A 17,380-nucleotide genomic window follows, 5' to 3' on the forward strand; every position below is an offset into this window, starting at 1 on the left:
TGTCCCACCACCTTGAATTACATTTCTCTTTAAATTCTTCCTCTGGACAGCTCCTGTTGTTTGTATTTTGAGGCAAGGGTTTTGTGCTAATGAAGCTTCTGAAACAATTTGTTTGTAGGGTAAGCAGCAGTAATGAGCACAGCTTTCTGAGCTGTTACAGATGTACCTAACCTTTGCTAGCTGCACAGTGCAGCAAAAATCATTTGACAATACTGAGGACAAAAGTGCTGCTACTGTTACTATTTTTTATAATAGATATGGTCATTACTTGATATCATAGGCAGTAGCTGTCACAAGCCATTTTTCATGTTAGAAGGACTATAATTTTTCTCTTTTATAGTTCAAATTTCACTGCATTAGTGTGCTGACCATAATGGCAGTGACTTTCTGAGTTAATGTTTTTTTTGCTTCTTTTTATAGTAGATTTTGTATAGAACATGGAAACTGATTAAAATGACCAAAATAAAAAATGAAAGTGAGAAAAAGTTCAGTTTTTTCTTTTTCTTTCTTGTTGCTTTGACTGCTTTCTGTTATTTATTAGAAGTTGAGGCAGTTTAGTGACTGTTTTTCAGGTACTTTTCTTCTGAGTAGTGGAGAGATTGCAGTCTTAATGGGATGATGAATGAGTTGTGGGCCTTCTCCTATGGAGTCTCCACATATTCCTTCAGAATATTTTTGCTATAAAATAATTTTATAATGTCAGTTTCTGCTTAAAACGTCCTCAGTGTATTGTGCCCTGGTAGATGTTAGAACACAGTCAGTATTTTTTCTTGAAAGGAGATTTCTGGGTAGAAGAGTTGGGGGTGGTGAATCTCCACATTCTTTAGTTCCTTGATGTTGCCACTTGGTGAGTGCCTTGGGGAAACATAGATAGGCCATCTGTGGATTTCACTGTTTCTGTGGATTCATTCATTAGTTGCTCTGGAGTCTTCATCAATTTTCTCCCTACTTTCTTTTCTGATGCTAGTAACTTTTGTGATATTTAAATGGTATTTAATTCTAAACACCTCCTGGATGTTCTGCAAGAGCCAAAAGTTATGAAGTAGCAGTATTCTTGCACTTGTGGCATTCATTGACACACAGATAGCTCAGACTGGTTTGCTATGGTGCCTGGGACAATGTGATGACAACTGAGAAGAAATTGGTCTCTGATCAGTTGTAGTTACTGGCTTCAAGTCAGTTATACTGTATTTCTTGTCTGATGAGGCTTGCTAACAGCATAAGTTGGTGAATCTGGTGTCCTTGTCCTTAAAAGGTTGGTGAGATTTGAATGAGCCAGGTGTCCTGGTGCTGGCAGGATTTAATTTATGCTACATTTTTATTAGAGTAAATGAATTTCTGATGATGCATCCTGCTTAAAGTGCTTTTATGAAAAGGTTTACGGGCTGATTTTTACTGGAAATGATTCTTACTCATATTTTAGGAATTTAATTTTCATACATCTGATTACTTTTAAGAAAGTTTGAAGTATATACTCTATGACTAGTAAAAAACTCATAAGAAACCTTACTGTCTTTTATGCAGACCACGTCAAAATTAAAGATGAAGAAAAAAGCAACTAAGACCCAAGAAGCCAAAAAAATCTTGAAGAAGAAATTTAAAGTTAATACAAAAATAGTTTTTACTGAAGATGGAGAGGTAAGATCACTTAAAAGTTGTTGTATTTTTTTTGGAATTGAAGTTTCTATATTTCTTTATTCTATTTGTAGTTTCTATAAAGTCAAAAATGTGCTTTATAACTATATAAAAAGACACACTGCTAAAAAATGTGTGGCGTTTGTAATTGGCTTACCTTTTGCAAAAGAGTTCAGCTTCCATTTAGAATTCAGTTCCAGTGAGAAAAAGAGAAATGTTGAGCACTGACCTCTTTTCATCTTTGTATGTATAAGATACTTGTATGAGAGCTGTAAGTGGATGTACAGAATTGTATCTCTTTTCTGCCTATTATCTTCAATTTCAGGTGGAATCAAGAGCTTGGATTTTTTTTCTCACAGAAATGTAAAACAATTTTCCTGTAGCTGTTTGCTAAATCTCCCCCAAGTCTTGAGTTAATGTACTGGAATTGAAAGAAGACCCTGATTTTCTTCCCAGTATTCACTATTTCTAGAATAAAAGTTTTGTTACAAAAGCTAAGGAAGTACCAAATTTTGGCCTACTGGTGCTGGTGTAGCAGTGCTTGGAAATTTGCCAGTTATTTGATTTGTTCTTTTACTAGAGCAATAGAAAAATTTATTGACTTTATACTGAAAGGAACTATTGTGGATGCTGGTCACTCTAGGGTTTCCCTGTGGAAATAACCTCACTAGCAAATGTCCGCATTCCATGAACTTTTCTATAATTTGATTTCACAGCTTCAGATGCTGTGCATGTTGTTTTTTTCAATTTCCAGCAGTAAGATAAAAGTAGGGTGGGTTTTTTCCCCTCTTTATAATAATTTCAGTAAGGCATAAAGAGAGGTCACATTTGCAAGTATATAATTTGCTTTTTTTCTGACAAAATACAGCATTTTATATTGCAGGTGAAGGGAGTGTAGCTACATGCGTAATTACTAACATTAGGCAGAATGTAAAAGGTTTTAGAGGTTGCCCCATTGACTGAAAACAATGTCAGATATTTTTAGATATTCAGAAGCTGTTGTGTCAGCTTCAAATTCATATGCAAATGTTTTAGGTATCTATGCAATGAAGCAAAAAGGAGGAAGAATTGAGATAAATCAATCACAAAGACTGTAGTTTGAAAAGCAATAGAATAGAAAAGGGGTGACATTTAAGGAAACACAAAATTTGCATCTGTGGATGTTGTTCTTGCTTTTTTTCTCCTTGAGCTGTGTAAAATTGTGCATTGAAATTTTACTGTTCTATTCTGCATGCTTCTTTTTGATAGTCCTCTAAAAATGTATCTTTCTAGAAAATACAAGTGCACAAACTCAATTTTACAAAAGGATGTGAAACAATGGGTTGGATTTATCTGTACCTATTAAATAAACAGCCTGTGTGCATTAGGGAGTCCTAAATGTGTTTGGTTTTGCATTTGTACTGAAAAGCATTCTATATTTTCTGCCATGTACTTTCCTTTCAAGAGTTAGTACTCTACCAATCCATGAGCAAGAATGATTTTGCAAAGACTTTCCCTTGAAGGTGTGTGCTCATACCCTGAGGTATAAGCTACTAGGTCATAAGATAGATGGGGATATTTTTTGGTGAATATATGGTCTTTGTCTTGAATTCAGTTTCAGATATTTAGGGGAAGCTGGATGTGTTCAGTGTGTCATCCATCAAACATTTCATCAGCATGAGTCATCAAACATTTCCAATACACTCTTAGTACAATAATCAAAAAACCCTTCCATGTCTGTTCTCCTTGCTCCCCTCAAAACATGAACCTGCAGTCATGGATTTTTTTTTCTTTTTGTGTATTCTGGAATAAAGGTTTGTCTAATTTTTGTCTTGGTTAATATGTTGGAATGTTGATTGTTTAGATTAAAGGTACTGTTTAGATTTACTGACATTTTTTTCTGCTCTCATTTTTTCTTGAGAGCAAGTAGTTTTTTCTTCCCCAAATGAGTAGCAGGATTAGAAATTACTTGTTCTAATCAGGAAAGAGGACAAAATAAGGGAAGAGATTGAAGTGAGTTCACTAAACAATAATGTGAGCTAATGAATACACTTACTTTAAAATAATAATTTTAAACTGAATGTGGTGTTAAATAAGGTCTATTAATTTGATTCCTTTGCAGATGACTTTCTTTATTTGGTGTGAAAAAATAATGTATTGGAATATTTAAGACACCAAAAGTGTGATGTGGAAAAAATTATTCTAACCATTATTTTTCTTGCTGGCATCTCTAATTCAGTTAGTGCAGCAGTGGCCACCTGTGCAGAAATCCAATTTGGCACAAGCAGATGAGGAAGATGATGCCAGTGGTATCAACTTAGATAAAGCCAAGGAAATCCTGCGTGAAGAAGACAAATTTGACAAAGAAGAATATAGGAAGAAAGTAAAGGAAAAACATAGGGTAAGTTGATTTCCACCTCAATTATTGAAGTACAGAAGTACTGCGCTGTGGATTGCTCAATGAGGAAAAATACTTAAATACGTTGTGAAATAAATGTAGTACAAGTTCATTTAAGTTCTTCAGTTTTCTTCAGGACTACACTGCTCACAGGAAAACTTTTAATAGCTGGATAGCACAAAGCCTTATTCAGCATTAAGTGTTGGTAACAGTGGAATTTTATTTACAGCTTTAAAGTTTGGTAAATTTAGTAGGAGTATCTTGTTTTTTAAGCAGTGTTCACTGGAAGGGTTTGTTTCACCAAAAGAAAGTATTATTAGGCATATATGCTCTAAAACCTGCTGGCAGTGAAAGAGTATCTCTGAAATGTCTTCAGACTACCATTTGCTCAACATTTAGTGTCACATTTCAGCTAGGCCAAAGTGTTAACTTTTTGTATTAGTGTGCTTAGGGCTATCAGAATTTACTGAATGAATTACTCAAACTACATGATATGATTTTGGCTGTGACTTGAAAAAATTGGTATCTGCAGTCTGGCTTCTCTCTGGTGTTTAAAAACCTTTAAAAGTTGCAGACCACAAGTTTTCCACCTACTTCTCTATTATTTGTTATGGACCAAAGCAGGGTTGTCTGACCTTACTGTGTACCTGTCATACAGAACACAGCTGTGTCTTTGAGCTCAGGGGTCATTCTGTTAGTGATTGTGAGATGGGTATGGCATTCTCCAGAAAATGGATACTTGTAAGATTCCACAACTATGTGTTGTTAAAGGCCTGATTTATACTCAAAGCTTCACATTTCCAAAGTGTTAGAAAGTGTTGTTTTATTGTCCTATTCTGTAAATGCTGACCTAATTTAGTTTGACTTTCCACTGATTGTAAGTAGTTAGTGCAAGATCTTCCAGTGTTTGTGAGTGTTTGAATTGGAACAAAATAATTTGGAAGGAATTTGTGAAAGTTTCAAGTCATGTTTTGGCTATGAAGTATCCTAGCTAATGTCAAAGTGTACTTCACACATTTAATTTGAGTCTGCTCCTCTAGTCCTGTTGCAGTCATTTGACAAATACAAAAAAACTCACATCATTTTTAGCAAAGGGTTCCAGTTGATAGGAGGTGAAAAGAAACCATGTTTGTTGTGCTCTAAGTGAAATAATAGTCGTTTACAGAAAACAATGCAATCAGATTTCAAGGATGCACTTAATGAACAGGGAAGGAGAGACCGATTCGGTGACTTTGCAGTCAATCTCTTATTCACTAGCAGATTCATAGAGTTTGAGTGTAGGTTTGGCATCAGACTTCAATGATAAAAAATACTTAATCTCTTGGTCTGTTAGCACAGCTTCATTGTTATAGCGCTGAGGGGAACAAACCGCATATTTCCCTGCATTGAAGAAAAATACTTAAACTGTGGAGATACTGTGAAAAGAGAATGCCTCTTTTCAAAACTGAGACAGACAAAATTACCAGACTGGCCACATCAATGTCATTGGTTTTTTTTTAATTATAGAAAGTGTCATACATGAAGCTTCTTGCAGATTAGTGCATGGGTATTTTTCATGCTCCATCCTTTATGAAATGAAATAAAATAAATGATAGTATATAAAAGAAGGAAATAGATGAAATAGATTAAAAGAAAAAAAAAGAAGACTTCTGTTTGATATCCTGTGAAATGATTGTCTAGTATTAAGGGCTGCCAGTCAGTCACTGCATGACTGACACACATCTGACATTGTTCCGATTTTTTTATTTGAAACTTTACAGTTTGAGGTGAAAAATACATCATATGTAAATTCTCTGTACATAATTAAGTATTCAGTTACCTGATTGTCATTTAATTTTTGGAATAGTCTTATAACAGTTTAGAATTATAACATCCAACTTTAAATAAGATGAAACTTGCAAAGAAAGGGCAGGAAGGTGATGGGTGTTTCTCTGGTAGAACCTCATTTGCTGTCCCATTGTCTCACTAACCTTTGTGGGTAAAGATGAATCTCTCTCCCCACTACAAAAGGCATTCAGGATACCAATTCATTTCATCTATTAATTAATATAGTTTATATAAGGTAAGGCTGACATACAGATTGATTCTCTTGCTCTTTCTTATTACTGAGTCATCCATTTATGTTTGGGATTCTTGACAGTCAACTGTTGCTGCTTAGGAAGCAGCTGTAGTAGTAATTATAGGGAAAATATGCTAAGCCCTGCTCTTTTGTCTCATCCAAGGAGAGACAGGCATACCTCCTTCTTTTTGGACCAACTTTAACTGGTCCTGTGACCAGAAGATTCCTTCTTGCAGTGATTCATGAAGAAGCTACATATTGACTAGGTAGAGAAGATACTACTCAATTTTTTCATTGCCACAAAATGTGCAATTTTTAAAATTCACACTGTAGGGGAAGGTTCTGTGGCATAATTCAGAAATCATAGGTAACTGTCATAGATAAACATTATTTTAGCTATTTCAGTCATTGTTTTTTCACTGATGTTTTTGGAATTTATTGTGTTGTTAATGGGCAAGTCATTTATCCTTCATTAAGAAACCATGCCAGGGGAAGATTTGAAGAGCCTCACGATAAAAGCGAGCTACATGGCCATTTGCACAGTGACTTCCCAATGGTATTTAAAAATTCTCCCACCTCATAAGGTTTCCCTTCCCAAAAAATAATTGCTCAGCAGCAGATACTAGTTGAGTCTGAATTTCTGTTTAAAAGTTTGGTTGTTTATGTAAGCCTGACAGGCAAGTGGTCTAAGTTATTTCTTGCCCTCATTTGGAGCGAGAGGGTGAAACCTAAAAGATGAATATTCAACTGTGTTACCAGTAAAGGATGTGAGAGCAGTAAAAAGACTAGGAGACTTTTTTTTCATGACTTTGGATTTTGTGTAAGTGCGTATGTCTTAGTGTCCTTTCTTGTGTCATTGAAAGAGGAGCTTTTTAAAGTCACATACTTTAATCCCATCTTATATATCCCTTTGCTGGCATTCAGCAGAACCCTTTATACAAAGTCCTAAATCCATCACTTGTGACTGTCATTGCTTCTTTTTAAATCCTCTGTGCTTCACTCTGAGCCAAAATACATCATGTCATAACATGAACTTTGTTATCTGACCTGTCCTTTCTGCAGTAATGCTAATTATTTAATTCCTATCTTTGTTTAAATTTCCTTCCTGCAAGCAGACTGCTGAAGATCTTTGTCCATTTGACATGTTCCAATATCAGATATGACAACTTTGTTTCTTGGTTTTCTGACTTGGCTGCTGAATTCTCCTACAACTCTCTTTTTCCTAGCTTTTTGAAAAAGCTATGGCTGAATCTTTCCTTTCTGCTTTTGGTTAACATTTTCATCAACTTAACTTTGTTCTGTTCCTTCACTTACATCAAGTTTCAAATATATCTTTATTCATATTTCTTCTTCTTAATTCCTTTTCTTCCCTACTGCAGCTGATACCTGCAGTAGTTTCTTGGTGCGTGTGTGTGTTGTGTGTGTGGCAGTTGTTTTGTTTTTTCCCCTTTAAATCAAGTTTTGAAACATGCTAAATCTATTAAAGTTATTAAGATTAGCAGGCCACTGGAGACAAATGCATTTTCTTTCTAATTAATCAAATGTAGCAGTCCGATACTTGGTTATTTACATATAATCATAAAGTCTCCTCAAGCTGAATGTGTGTTAATAGGTCTCTACATTGGCTTTGAAATGGTGACTTATAATAACAAAAGAATTTACAGAAGGCTATAAATGCAGAAGTTATTTGATCTGGGTTTTTTTTTATCTACAGGTGGGTTCAGGTTTTGATTTAGATAAAGAGTAGATGTAGAAAAAGCGTTTTCATTAAGCTTGTACTTTTATAGGTCATCTTCAATTGAGAATCCTTTCTTAAGGTTTCTGCAGTATAATCTTGAAGATTAGAGGTCTCTGGGAAAAAAGTTTACTTCTTAAAATCAAAACATCTCTAAAATAGCTTTTTTTTTCTAAGGGAACATGATACATAAGCTTATTATGAACTTTCCTTGCAAAACTGTTTCTGATGAAGAACAAAACTATTCAGAAGTATCCACAGGCCATTGCTTTTAAATCCATTTGTGAATGTAATTTAAATGAGCACAGTTTCCTGTATGATCAGAAAGATGTTTTGATGCATTCATGAGATGCTCGGATTAGAAGAGTTGTGTGTTGCAGCGCCTGAAGGCTTGTGGCAACTTGCAAAGCATCTACACTATAATTAGGTTTCCTTCATGAGTCTCACATTTTATTATCCTCTCCTTGCTCTGCAAATATGGAAGAACTGAAAATTAGATGGATAGAAGTAAATAAAAATCTGAGGTATAATTGTAATGTAATTAATGCTTACTGAAGTATTGGAAGCAAAGTAAGTTAGTGGTTGAGCACAAGGGAAGGACAGTAACACTGATCAAGATGATGTGAAAAGAGTTCTGCATTAATGGCTATTTAATGGAAGCCATTTGAAATGTGTATAATGTTATAAACAACAATAAAGGGGAAAAGTGAATAAACTATTCAGAACATGTTTTGGCACTCCATTTTTCAAGTTTTCAACTGAAAATGCAGTGTTGTTAGGAGGAAAATAGTGGCAGAGAGGGATTCATCTCACTTCTTAATAACCTCTTTTTCCCTGTACTAACTCAAGCTCAGAAAAATGCCTGTTGGCGATGAAGGAGAAATGAATAGGAGCCTTATTTCTTACCTCTCTTTCCCACCAGTAAGATAGGCTGTGAATTTTGAGTGATCACTGTGAGAAGAAGGCTAGAATATTTTTTAAAATATAACTTTATTTGGGCAGTATTAGTAGAAATCAAGCTGAGACTTCAGGGGTCTGATACTGCTAGATGCAGTAGTTCTGTACCTCCCTGGAAGACCTTAAACAAATACATTTATAGAGAGATGACTCAGTTAGACTGCGGGTGACGGGGGATCTTTCAGAAGGTACTGCATTGTCCCATAAGTCTGTATTTTAAATATAATATATCCTTTGTATTTTTGAGATTCCTTGCACAATCTTCCTGGGATACTGATGTTGCTCTATGAAATCTGGAGATATTTTGTGGCCCTTGTGCCACTGAAATGATCTTGATTTGTACCACTTGATGTTTAGGGCTGTATGTTCTCAAAGTTTTGCTTATGCTGTTCTTAGTTCAGTAGGAAATAGAGAATTATTTTAGAAACTGTAACAGAATACCTCTCTTCGGTTTGTCTCCTGTGCCCTAAATGCATTTGTTAGTGCCATAGTGCATAATTTTAATAAGGAGCAAACACTGCAATGTTTCACCCTTTGTGTGTTTGCTCTCCCAAATACTATTACTCTATTAACTGTTTCCAAGGCTAAAAGAGAGAATTCTTTGCACTAGACTTAGGTAGGGACTATAATAAAATAAATAGCTTTCATTTTCACAAGGAGTATATTGAATTCTGATTAAAATTCATTTTTGAAAATGGGAGATTACAGACTGGTAAAGGACCCAAATCCCTTGGGTTTGAACTCAGGCAGTTTCATCTGCAGGTGTTTTTGCTGAAGCCTGCTGCTGTTCCAGGCTGCAGAGCGAGCCCCCTGCACGTGTATTACACAGAGGGACACACACACAAGACACACTCTGGATATCCACAGAGACAAGAGAGGCTGCACTCACATAAACATGCACAGCACAGGCAGCACAAGCTTATTTCTTCTTGTTGACTGATAAGGGGTGGTGTCCACCAGCAGGACTAAGAAGATCTCATCACTCCTTTGATTGATAAGCACACTCACCAACACATTAAATAGTAAAGTGGATCCTAAATATGTCTCATTTCATACCTACATCATAGGGCCCTTGTGTAGTCACTGACCTTGGGTTTTTCGTCACGCTAGTCTTTCTGCTCAGTCACATAGTACCTTTCAAATACTCAATTGAAATTTACTCCTTCCCATGAGGCTGATAAATGTAGATAACCTGTTTTCTCTTTGTCTTACTGGTTACAAACTTTTGTGTGAATCTTCCCAAGATTGTGTTTGTGCAGTTCCTTAAGTGCTCATCTGCCAGTGACTTATGAGTTCACATCTTTTGCTACTGTCTGCCTTACTGCTCATTAGGGTTAGAGTATTTCATATTCACTTTAGTACTTTTTCTCCTTCTTGTCTTTGTCTTAGTTGTAACAGGCTGTCATTGCAAACTGCACTTTTACATTCAGCGTATTCCTACCATCAATGTGTCCCTAGGACTTACTCCTTCCTTTGGCAGCCCCATTCCAAATGGAGCTCTAGGCTCTGCCTCTCTGCTTTTGCAAGTGATTTCTGTTGATGGCAGAGTAGTTTTGATTGAAACATGTTTGGTTTATAGTTTTATAAAATAATTCTAAAAGTTGTAGTGTGTTGTAATAAATCATTGAATAACGTATATCATGCTCAAGAAATGGAAAAGATTCCGCAGGGCTTTTTCTTTATTTTATAGAATAGATGTTATATAACACAAGCTGTTCAATATGGTTGAAGATAAATGATCCCATGAAAAACAGCATTTTTAGTTTGAAATCAGTCATTAGAATAATTCTAAAAGAAAGTTGCATCATATTTCCAGGGAAGTAATCTGAAGGAGTAAAAAAAATTGACATGCAGGGTTATGCTCTTTATTAAATAAAGCACCTGAATAGTCCTGCACTTTGAGGTGGAATTTGTCCATGTGTACAGTTGGTTTAATGTGGTGCTGGGTGAGAATGATAAAATTCTCTCACGTAAAGAATATGCCAGTGTAGGAGCAAAATATAAAGGGAAGGAGGTTACTGCTGAGAGGAGTGCTCAGCTGAACAGCAAGGAAGAGTATAGATGGAGAGATGTGTAAAATAAATCAGGGAGTATTACTTTGTTAGAAAGCCTGTCTGAGCTCTTCCATAGCTTTTGTGTGCAGGCAGTGCTGCTGTTATGCTCCAGATGCACAGCTATTAAGATAAGGGGGATGGACACTGAGAAATGGGTTGACAAGCATCCTGTTTCAGCCTTAGCTGCAGCATCCATCTGGTCTCCCTGTGGTGCCAGTGGAGGCAAGGGCTTGCTTGTTTATCTTTCACTTCAACAGCTGAATGGGCTACACTTAGAGCTTGAAGTGTCCATGGATGTTTTTAAGAGTCTTGCAGCAAAATCAGAGTTCTTGACCTCATCTTATTGATGTGAAAAATAAGAAAACGAGATCACAGGTGATAGAATATTCTGAGTCCACAAGGACTATTGAATCCAGCTCTGAAGTGAATGGCCCATATGGCAATTAATCCCACAACCTTGATATTCCTAGCACCAGGCTCCAACCAGCTGGTTTGCGTACATGCTAGTCAGATGAATGCCAGGAGGACACAGCTGTGGGGAGGCTGAAGTAGTTCAGGCACAACCTTAAAGTGGGCCTTTACCAGCCCTAGTGCTCTAGGGGAGCTTCCATGCCAGGCTGCTTGTCCTGCTGAAGGATGTACTGGAACAACAGCCCAAAATGCTGACCTCTGTGTGTAAGGCTCTGTGAGGCACCCTTTGCTTGCTGAGGATCCCAGTACTGCTGGGTGTCTGCATGAGCTGGCACAGATACCTGAGGGGCTTCTCTGCCTTCTCTCAGAAGCCCTGGGCTTTGTGGTTAGGAACCCTAACCCTGGCAGAGCAGTGAAAGCAGCCTTGGGCTAAGGCTGGCTCAAAGGAGAGAGCTGTGGAGGCAGCCATGTTGTGGCAGTTCTGTGTTCCCCTTGGCATGACTTTTCCAGCTGCAGTGTGCCTGGAGCCCTGGGCTTTGTGGTTTTCCTGGTGTTTGAGCTGGGTGTTTCCTTATAGGTGGCTGCATTAAGACAACTCAGGAACCTGTGACCTCTATTGATAATGAATTTTCCACTGGCATCATCCCTTCAAAGGCTAAAGCAGCCACAAAATGAGATTAAGGGCATCAGTGCCAATTTTCCTCTATTTTTCTCTGGAATATACTAGCATGGTTTGCAGTGTGACTTCCATTGATTTCTTGTTAAAATTTTAGTTCACAGCTTTAAACATTACTTTTAATCATTACCTAACTAGTTAGTTATCTACCTTCATTCATCATGTAATTCAGTTGTAGCTGTATTTTGAATTAGTTCTACCTTTATCTTGCACTGTATGTGTTTGTGTATGTGTAGGTTCAGCCCCACCACTCTCACAGTAAACAATTTCTTTGTAATCTTCAATCTAAACTAATCTAAATCTCTTTAAATTCAAAGCCTTTACCCCTTGTCCTGCCCAGTACATGCCATTGTAAAAAGTTGCTTTCCAGCTGACTGACTGGAAGGCCACATTTAGGTCTAACCAGAGTCTTCTCCAGGCTGAATACTCTGAACTCTCTCAGCCAGTCTTCATATGAAATGTCTTCCAGCTCTCAGATCACCTTCATTGACCTCCTCTGTACCAACTCCAGCAGGTCCCTGTCCTCCCTGTGCTGGGGCCCCAGAGCTGATGCAGCCCTGCAGTGGGCTCTGAGCAGAGCAGAGGGGCAGAATCCCCTCCCTGGCCCTGCTGCCCACCACTGGATGCAGCCCAGGACACGTTTGGCTCTCTGGGCTGTGGGAGCACACTGACAGCTCATGGCCAGCCTCTCATCCATGTACATGTTTAAACCAACTCACTTAAAAGCTTTAGAAAAACTTCCCTATCATTAAAACCTACTCACTGGGAAAGGAATCATTTTGATCTTTGTCCACTGGTTTCTTGTGTTGGTTTTGTTCCAAGAATGTCCTTTTAAGGGTTAGTTTCTGCCAGCTTCTGTTTTCTTCTTTTTAATGAGAATACCTTTTCCCCACTGCCTCCAAGACTTTTTCCAGTGCTTGTTTAATGATCAAGATTGTCCATGTGCTGTTTTTCACATGCATTTGATAGCTCTGTGTTGCCTTAAATTGGTGATTACCAGGTGTTTCAGTTTTCCTGCCTTTAAATAAACATCAGCTTTACAGATGAGGCTTACATCATTATGTTTATATAGCTTGTTGCTTAAAGAGATTATTTAATAGGTTTCTAAAACCAAACATTGAGATTAAAAAAAAAAAAAAACTCACAACAAAACAAACACAAAACAATGACAATGGTTTTGCTTTTTTTCCTGAAGGTATTAAGATTTATTTAATAGTTACCAAAATTGTAGTTATTTCCAGTTTGGTTTTTTTTAAAATAGTATTCAAAGAAATACTAATAAGTTTATTCAGTTCAATGTTTGAGTTAGCAATGTTAGTTTGTTTTGGAATGTTTGTTAGGAATGTTAGTTGGAGAAGTACTTACTTGCATGTAGATGTTTTCTAGTTTCTGTAAGGTGAAATATTAAGCTACATAGCAATATAAATGTAGCAGTGAGCCATGAGCATGGAAACAATTCAAGCTTGGTGTGAAATCTTGGAGAAGAAAACTGTGGGAAACACATTTATTAAGTCAGTTTTCAAGCACATTTGTGCTTCAAAGTTTTGGTGGAAACCAGCTCTTGACTATTGCAATGCCACTGTATGAGAACTGCTCTGAACTTTTGAACAACTCTGGGTTTTCTGCAGCACAACTGACTGAATTTAGCTGTGTCCCACTAAAATAACAAAAGATAGTTGGATACCAAGACAAGGTTCCACCATTGACCAACATGGATTTGCAAACCACAGCCAGACTTTTCCAGGCAATGGAGTGATTTATTCCAGAACTTGGTAGACCATTACCTCGGCTGTTAAATAGAATGGGTTGGTAGCTCCAAATTATGGCATCAGTATGTAAAGGAATAGTTACTAAAAATCTAGTGTTAAAATGATGGATCAAAACTTGAGGGAGTTCTTGAGTATTTAAATAAAAAGACTTCAGAGGACTCAGATGAGCGTGAAATTTTTCCAGGAAATAGATTTGCCACAGGCTTTTTTAATGCTCTCAGAGCTAAATATGCCATAATATGCATTAGTTTTGTTGAGTGAAACTTTTATTTCCCTTCAGGTAAGGAAATGTAAGAGGTCAGTGAAATTTTAGGGTGGAAAAACAGCAGCTTGTCACCAGCTAAAAGAATTTATTGAATGTAAATCTGACCTATGCATAAGTTCTTTAAAAGAAAGAAAGGCGACTTTTATTGTACAAATTTTCTACGCCTCAAAAAAGCTAAAAGAAAAATTACTGTATGAAACAAAGCTGTTCATAATAGAAATAACAGAAATAAACACTGTTTTTTTTAATATTGCAGTAAACCCTTTGCACAATGTAAAATGAACTCCTAAATGTAGAAAGAAGAGAGAGTCCAAGGAGGAGGGGATTTCCTCTGGGAGGAAAGAACTCTGAAAATTGTTGGACTTAATTTTTTTTATAACTAAAAACTTGGGATTTAAGCTCTCTATTAATGTCTTTCACATATTCTTAACATCACCAGCTGGAGAGAGCTGCTGTGCTACAGTTAGTTATGTTTTTGTCTCAAGTTGAGAACGTGGAATGTAAATGTTAGAATATTTATTTAAGTGTCTTGGAGTTTTAAGAATGAAATGAGTTTTTGTTTCCAAACCCAACAGTAGAAGGAAGGGGAGATTAAATGTGAAAAGAAGCCAGTGTCAGACTTCTTCGCTTCATGATTAAGAGCAGTGAGCATTTCTGCCACATATTAGATACAGCTTTATCCATGGTTTGGGCTCCTTTTAGGCAGAGCTGTTTCTGTTGTCAGTTCTAGTACAAAAAAGTTTGAAGGTTTGCAACTCTTCTTTAAAGCCAAGTGATGTAGCCATATTACATGTTGATGACTAAAAATTTTCATCGCTTTGATTACTGAGGTTATAACCATCCTTTTAACGTAGCTTTGTAAGAGTGAAGAAAAAAAGACAACTTGCAGTAAATTAAAAAAGCTGACCAAGAAGATCTCTGAGCTGTATAATACTATTAATGAAAAACTAAATTAAAAGAATACAATACTAGCCAGTGTGGGTTTGTAGAAATTAGATGTATAGTGAGTTATATGTTTTTGGCAGAGCAGAACCTTGTTTGTAAATACATCTGTGGAATACACTGAAATTTCTACATGGCTTTTATTGTGAGTGTTCTGATTAGTAAATTAACATGTCACAAATTAAATGGACCAAAACCTCTGGCAATGGCCATAAGTAAAACAAGAGATTCAGCATGGATTTATGGGGAATTTTTCTGTGTGAGAGCAGTCAGGCTGTGGCATAGGCTGATCAGAGATGATGTGCAGTCTCCAGCCTTGGGATTTTGGCATGGCTGGACGAAGCCCTGTGCAGCATGACCTTACCTCAGAGATGTCTCTGTTGAACCAGTTGACCTCCTGATGTTCTTTCCAGTTGGAATGATGCTGTGACCCTGTGAATGGCCAGTGTTGTTCAGAGTGTGTTAGTGTCAAGCAGCAGAAGCAGCCTGATTAGGGCATTGGCTTCTGAAATGCACTCCTAGCTCCAGCTCGGGGCCAGCATGCATGCACCCTCTGTGAAATCCACTTTTGTTTTTCACTGGCAGAGATCCAACCCCTTTCTGCCCCCTGCTTGGGAAAAAGAAAAGCACGTCTTGACAGCATCTCCTGGTGATTGCTTCTCTGTCTTGTTTTTCTCCTGTGCTCCTTATTTTAGTCTCTGGACCTATTAACTTTAGAATCTTTTTGTGTCTTCACTGTCCTTTAGAGACTAGAGTTTATAATGCTGCCTGTGTACTCCTCTCCTGTGTCCTTATGTCAGTCTTCTGCTTTCATAGCTGTCTTTTCAGGGCTCTGTCAGAAATCCCTTGAGCAGGAACTTTGCTGCTATATTTGTTCAACCCTGTAGCTGTAGTTAAAACACTGACATTTTATACACCATAGAATTTTTCCATCAGAATTTTTCTATCCAAAATTTTCTAAACTGTCCTAGTCAAAAGCTGCTTTGTAACATATGGTGTATTACTTTCTACCTATGTTCTCTCTGTTTTTTAGGGGTTAAGTTTGAATATTACCACAATTTTAGCAGAAAAATGAGAGAACCCCAATGGTTACTCCAAATGGAGAATGTGTAGCTAAACTATGTGGAGTGGAGGAAGTGGAAGACTTAAGTGAATAATTAGAAAAGCATAAGTAAAAAGGATCAGAAACTTATATAAATTAACTTGGGAGAGAAGGAATCATAATATGGATGATCATGTTATTACCATGATGCATAGGACTACTTCATTGGAGGAACTGCATGTAGACCAGACATTACTTAGTCCTGGTGGCTTTTGTTGTCCCATATTGTGGCCTTAAATGTAATTTTTTTTTTCTCTCTCTCTCTCTCTCTTTTTTTTTCTTTTTTTTAATTATAATTTTTTTATACTTTAACACACCTAAATAATAAGACAGCTATGTTGTATGTGTCTGCAGTAGTTTGTTTGGGTTTTTTGGATTTTTTTTTTTTTGTTTTATTGGGTTTTTTTTTGTTTTGGGTTTTTTTTTGTTTGTTTTTTGGGTTTTTTTTTTTTTGTTTTGGGTTTTTTTTTTGTTTGTTTGTTTGTTTTTTTTTTAGTTTCACAGCATGCATTAAAGGCCCTGGTATGTAACCCTGAGTGTATTGAGTTGTTTGAGTCAGACAGCTTTGCACAAAGCATTGGGGAATTGTTTCATTTTGATTTGGAGAGAAGAGGTTGACTTACACAGAAAGGGATTTTGAAAATAAGCTAACACTTGTATAGTGTGGGCAATTGGGAGACTTGAAAATGGCACATACCTGGCAAATGTCTCAAAAGGCCCTGAATTTAGACACCAGCTTTGAAAATCTTTGGTGGCTGTGTTTTCTTTTTCCCATGCCTGCAGTCAAACACTGCTTTTCTGAACAACTTTGTGTGATACCTACCAATATGTTTTGGCAGCATCATTGTGGTGAAATGGCACCAGGACTACTGAAACTGTAGCTTTTTCCTTACTCCCATGAGTGAGCTGATATGGAACTGCAATTCAGCCTTCTCTGTGCTGAAGTGCTGACCCTGGACTGATGTTAATGTCTCCTTTTATGTGAACTTGATTCTAAATGTGCTGATGCCAGGGTGGCCTGTATTGCTCAGAGAAACTGAGTTGTATTTCAGAAATATTTTTAAGCTAGCATAAAAGAGTTTCAATACCAATGTCATCAGGATCACTAAGATAAGAAGAGGGAGCTGTGTGCTTTTCTAGAGGATGTGCCCTCAGTTGCATTTCTGTCTTTTCCTCATGAAATAAAGAATTTAAGGGATGTTCAATTACAAGGACCTGACAGTATAAATATAGAGATAGTACCTTAGTTGGTGTAATAATAAACAAAACAAGCAGCAATAAATGTAATTTGATTTAAATATCTTGGGCACTTCTGCATGCTGACAGATCTAGCAGGCGGCTTTGGATGAGTTTTTTCTGCATTTAGATAATTTTCCTGTAGCAGAATCTTTTTGGTTA

At 36.9% G+C, this 17,380-nt stretch overlaps 1 protein-coding gene across 1 annotated transcript in view; it reads left to right on the forward strand.

Annotated features, from left to right (window-relative positions):
- DDX10 (DEAD-box helicase 10) overlaps positions 1-17,380 on the forward strand; it is a 152,966-nt gene that overhangs the window by 94,962 nt on the left and 40,624 nt on the right. The window contains exons 14-15 of the mRNA XM_058825224.1: positions 1,525-1,638; positions 3,854-4,015. Of these exons, the coding sequence (XP_058681207.1) occupies positions 1,525-1,638; positions 3,854-4,015 (276 nt within the window). The remainder of the gene's footprint in view (positions 1-1,524; positions 1,639-3,853; positions 4,016-17,380) is intronic.

Source organism: Ammospiza caudacuta, chromosome 2, assembly GCF_027887145.1.
Source record: "Ammospiza caudacuta isolate bAmmCau1 chromosome 2, bAmmCau1.pri, whole genome shotgun sequence".
NCBI classification, from domain to species: Eukaryota; Metazoa; Chordata; class Aves; order Passeriformes; family Passerellidae; genus Ammospiza; species Ammospiza caudacuta.